The sequence below is a fragment of the Alosa pseudoharengus genome, unplaced genomic scaffold (assembly GCF_046254945.1).
Source record: "Alosa pseudoharengus isolate Yale_2024_CS ecotype anadromous, Long Island Sound unplaced genomic scaffold, YU_APseudo_1.1 YU_APseudo_1.1_scf_11, whole genome shotgun sequence".
Classification (NCBI taxonomy): domain Eukaryota; kingdom Metazoa; phylum Chordata; class Actinopteri; order Clupeiformes; family Clupeidae; genus Alosa; species Alosa pseudoharengus.
In genome coordinates this window covers 38,841,525-38,846,524 of record NW_027468576.1, presented here as the reverse complement: position 1 = coordinate 38,846,524, position 5,000 = coordinate 38,841,525, and the positions used below count along the sequence as shown (strand labels likewise).

General features: G+C 46.4%; 1 protein-coding gene across 1 annotated transcript in view; it reads right to left on the bottom strand.

Annotated features, from left to right (window-relative positions):
* The window catches only part of LOC143117419 (regulator of nonsense transcripts 1-like), a 10,075-nt gene extending 7,738 nt beyond the window's left edge, over positions 1 to 2,337 (bottom strand). The window contains exons 1-5 of the mRNA XM_076279127.1: positions 2,103 to 2,337; positions 1,659 to 1,776; positions 1,380 to 1,536; positions 1,143 to 1,285; positions 695 to 869 (exon numbers count right to left, since the gene is read on the bottom strand). Of these exons, the coding sequence (XP_076135242.1) occupies positions 695 to 869; positions 1,143 to 1,285; positions 1,380 to 1,536; positions 1,659 to 1,776; positions 2,103 to 2,274 (765 nt within the window). The 5' untranslated portion in view covers positions 2,275 to 2,337. The remainder of the gene's footprint in view (positions 1 to 694; positions 870 to 1,142; positions 1,286 to 1,379; positions 1,537 to 1,658; positions 1,777 to 2,102) is intronic.
* Positions 2,338 to 5,000: the final 2,663 nt, after the last annotated feature.

Here is a 5,000-nt window from a genome sequence, read left to right as displayed (position 1 = left end):
AGCAGAGAGAGCTGGAGAGGAGAAATCACAGGATCAGGATCTTTGGTATCAGGACAAGAGTGGCCTGACCTGGTCCTGTCTGGTGGACAGGATCAGGATCTTTGGTATCAGGACAAGAGTGGCCTGACCTGGTCCTGCCTGATGGACAGGATCAGGATCTTTGGTATCAGGACAAGAGTGGCCTGACCTGGTCCTGTCTGGTGGACAGGATCAGAATCTTTGGTATCAGGACAAGAGGGGCCTGACCTGGTCCTGCCTGATGGACAGGATCAGAATCTTTGGTATCAGGACAAGAGTGGCCTGACCTGGTCCTGCCTGATGGACAGGATCAGAATCTTTGGTATCAGGACAAGAGGGGCCTGACCTGGTCCTGCCTGATGGACAGGATCAGAATCTTTGGTATCAGGACAAGAGTGGCCTGACCTGGTCCTGTCTGATGGACAGGATCAGAATCTTTGGTATCAGGACAAGAGTGGCCTGACCTGGTCCTGCCTGATGGACAGGATCAGAATCTTTGGTATCAGGACAAGAGTGGCCTGACCTGGTCCTGTCTGATGGACAGGATCAGAATCTTTGGTATCAGGACAAGAGTGGCCTGACCTGGTCCTGCCTGATGGAGCATTAGCGGCGGTACTGGACTGGTGAAGCATTAGCGGCGGTACTGGACTGGTGAAGCATTAGCGGCGGGACTCACAGGGTTGATGGTGTTGACCAGCTTGCGGGGCTTGCTGAACTGCATGAGGCTCTCGCGGAGGTTGTTGAGAGGCCCCTCCACCAACACCTTCTGCTCCTTGTAGTAGTTCAGCAGGTGGTTCCACAGAGGCTGCTTGGACAGGGCCTTGGGGTTGCCCACGATTATCACGCCATACCTACACACACACACACACACACGCGCGCGCACACGCACATGCACACGCACAAACACACATCGGGGTCAAACACACAATCGGTATATACTTCAGACTTTATTTCACACTGCCCAATCAACTGGTCACAGCAAGCATCACACAAAACATGTAGGATGGCCGTTTCCTTCAGCAGCAAGTTAACCTCTCGCTTTTGGATTGTCTGTAGAGATGAACTAAACCAAAGCACAGGGTTCATGGGTATCTGGCATGGCCAAGACATCGCAGGGTACTGACCTTGCTCTGGTGAGAGCCACGTTCAGACGGCGGGGGTCGTTCAGGAAGCCGATGCCCTGGTGTTCGTTAGCTCGCACACAGGACAGAATGATGAAGTCCTTCTCCCGGCCCTGGAAGGCGTCCACACTAGCAATCTCCACCTCCTGCTCAGGAAACACAAGAATGGTCAGAGGGGGTCAGAAGAACTCTACTAGTGCTGCTCAGGAAACGCACATCAGTAAGGACGGACAGACTCACCTGGTAGAGCTTGGTGTGGAGGGAGCCACTAAACTGCATGTACTGCACCAGGTACGACCTCTGACCCTCGTAGGGAGTGATGACGCCGATCTGATCGGGCTTGGCGCCTGCCTTCAGGAGACGTGTGGTGATCTTCTCCACATTGGACGCCTCGGTCCTGTGGGGGCAGAACATATTCACATCAGCGTTGGGAGTCATTGCTCTCTACTCACGATGTCTCGTACTCCAATGAGACGTCTCGCTCTCTAAAGAAGAAGAGGCTCTGGTGCAGGTGCACACCTGTTCAGGTAGGAGGTGCCGGAGCTGGCGATCTCCTCTTGGCCCTGGGTCACGTAGAAGAACATGGGCTTGTCCGGCTGAGGCCACTGGAAGTCAAAGCCTTTCTTCACACGGTCACCTACAACACATAAACAACAACACATAAACAACAGGGTTGAGTGACAGCACAATAACAAACCACAGAGCATGTTTATTCATACCACAGAAAAACAACACTGACAATCAACACTCATTCTGCCGTGCTTCCATGGGTTAATCTGCTGCTGTGTTTGGGCGGTGTCATGGGTTAATCTGCTGCTGTGTTTGGGCGGTGTGATGTCCCACACGTACCTGCGGTGACCCCGTTCTGCAGTGAGCCCTCGTAGAAGATGTTGGAGGGGAAGGCGCTGAGGGCGGGGTGTGTGTGTGTGTGTGTGTGTGTGTGTGTGTGTGTCCCACACATACCTGCGGTGACCCCGTTCTGCAGTGAGCCCTCGTAGAAGATGTTGGAGGGGAAGGCGCTGAGGGCGGGGTGCATGCGGTACTGCACCTGCAGGCGGATGGGCCGGATCCCCAGCACCACCAGCCGCTCAAACAGGGACTGGGACAGCCCCGCCTTGGCCGCCTTCTTACACATGACCACAGGGCCCAGCTGGCAGTGGTCACCCACCAGGATCAGCTGATGGAGCAGGAGGGAACACCGTTAGATGGACACTTGCTCTAGTGCAACACTAGGAACACAGATGGACACTTGCTCTAGTGCAACACTAGGAACACAGTTAGATGGACACTTGCTCTAGTGCAACACTAGGAACACAGTTAGATGGACACTTGCTCTAGTGTTGAACTAGTGTTGCACGGTGCACCGATACTCCAAAAGTATCACAATACCCTGAAATTAAAATGTCACAATGCCTAATTTTTATTAGTATCGATACTTTTGAGAATGACCATGTTCTTTTGAAGTAACATGCGTGTGCACAAGGCATGCTTCTAGCGCCTCCTCCCCTAACCTGTGGCTGTGCGTCTTTTCTCCTCACACACACGTAGGCGCAGCTGTCGTGCTATAAACAGCGAGACATGGCTGCTAGTTCAAGTGATGCTATGGTAACACATAATAATAGGTAAATATCAAGTTGATTTGCTCACTTGCATCCCTCAAGTTTGTATTGCTAACCTACCTAGGCCGTGGGATTTTGGTCATTTAGGCCTACTATTTGGGTTAAATGTAATTTAAAAATAGGCTAAGCAACCATCGGAAACTTTTACATCTGAAGAGAGATCCTTGCTAACCATCCCGCTAGCTCAGGTCACATTTGACAATAGTGCTCGCTAAAATCATTAATGAACATTGCAAGACACTTATCTCTTCTATGATCCCAGAAAGATTTTCTTCGACTTATACATTTTTTGAACATTTATTTTATCTAATGACATACAAAACATAATTAATTGCATCCACATATCCTTATGCGCTATGTGCAACTTAACCGTGAGTCAAGGTCAATTACTCTCACGTATCTCTTAAAGTGACAGGCACTCAATTACACCTACACATCACCAATGAGCACTCAATTAGACCTACACACCACATTAAAGATATAAGTGTAATAGTTTAAAAATAGTTATAGTTTTAGAATAGTTTTCAAATTGATAAATATATTTACTACTAATTATGCAGAATATATGAAATATGACATAAGCCATCATTTTCCATGTGTGTTTGTGTGGAGAGAGTCGAGCAGAATCTGGGATGGTGTGAATGATCACACTACAGTATATTCAATATTACTGATGATGATGTCAAGGTGGTGGGGCCCCCAAATCAATTAAAAAAGTATCGAAGAAGTATCGAAATCGCAATTCTTGACTTGGTATCGGTATCGAATAGAGCTGTCACTTTACGTTCGAAAATCGATTGCACAATCGATTGGACCAAACAACACAAGTTTCGAAAACTAAAATAGGGAATCGATTTTAACCAAATATGTACACTATTAATTTTAAACGAATTAAACAAATAAAAAGGATAGATGTAACAAAATTCACAAACAAGAATATAAAAGAATTCCGAAGTGCAGTAAGCATTGCGAAAGCTAAAAAGAAAATTCCCACCAATTTTACGCACCAGAAACAGCTGTTTCAATCAGCTGCTGTTGCAGCTCGTGTTTTGCCAAAAAATGGAGGACAACGCTATCAACCTGTGCGACATGTAGAGAGACGAGTGATAGGCCCTAATAACTTGAGGAGTTCGATGTGGAAGTACTTTGGATTTTTGGCATATCAAACTATAGAGAAGAACAAAGCGGTAGGCTATGCAAACTGTGCAATTAAATCAAGTTCTAGGTAGGCGAAATTTGTTTGACATTTCTAATCGTAAACACAGACACAGCTACGTTGAAACCTGCTGTCATGTTTGTCACTGATGTAATGGCAGTCCACTCGGCTTATTGTTTTTCGAGAATGTTGCACTCCTGTTTGTCATTGTGCACACAACTTCACGCCAATAATTCATCAGAAATATTGCTGGCTTGCGTCTACAAGCGCCCTCTTTACGTTCGTCCTAATGCCTGTTAGTTGTTTGTGGATTGGCCTATGTTTGGCGTTGAAAATGGAAACGTCTTTAGACATAAAAAATCGATTTTACAATCGATTCAATGAACACTTATGTCTCAAAAATCTAACAGGATTTTTTCACAAAAGTGACAGCCCTAGTTCCTAATGGTCTTAGTGTGTGTGTGTGTGTGTGACCCCCTTGACTGAAAGTGAAATGTTTGTGTGTGTGTGTAACGGAGGTGAACTGAGCTAGCATGCTAGTTGCCTGTGTAAATCACCACACCCCTAACCTTAAAGCGATGGTTCTGAGTAATTTCACCCTAGGGTCCTTTGCACCATGACCCCAAGCCAAACACCCAGAACCTTTTTTCCCTTGGTCGAACCCTGGTCGAGTAGCGCTGTCAGAAACGAATGACGTTCTGCAGTCGTGATGGAACCAACTTTTATCTCGTAAATTACCCTACTAATAATGCCCTGAATGGTACGAAACTTCTACAGTAGTACAACTATGACCTTTAGTCCAATAACGAGGCATTAGAAAGTTTGTAAGTGCACCAGGAGTTTATTTAAATAACACTTGCCTCTGCATCTGCTACTATACCGCTGCGTCAACGTTTCTTCTGTGATTTGGGAAAAGCCCGTAAAAGTCCTGGCAGGAAGCGATTACATCAACGTTTTTTGGTTTATCCAGTTTTTGAATATTTTTTTCCGAAGTGTTTACAACTTAGTGTTAACTAATAATTGTTGCAAACTGGACTACGAACAAAATATTAGTGCATTCCTGGATCAACATCCTTATGCATGCTT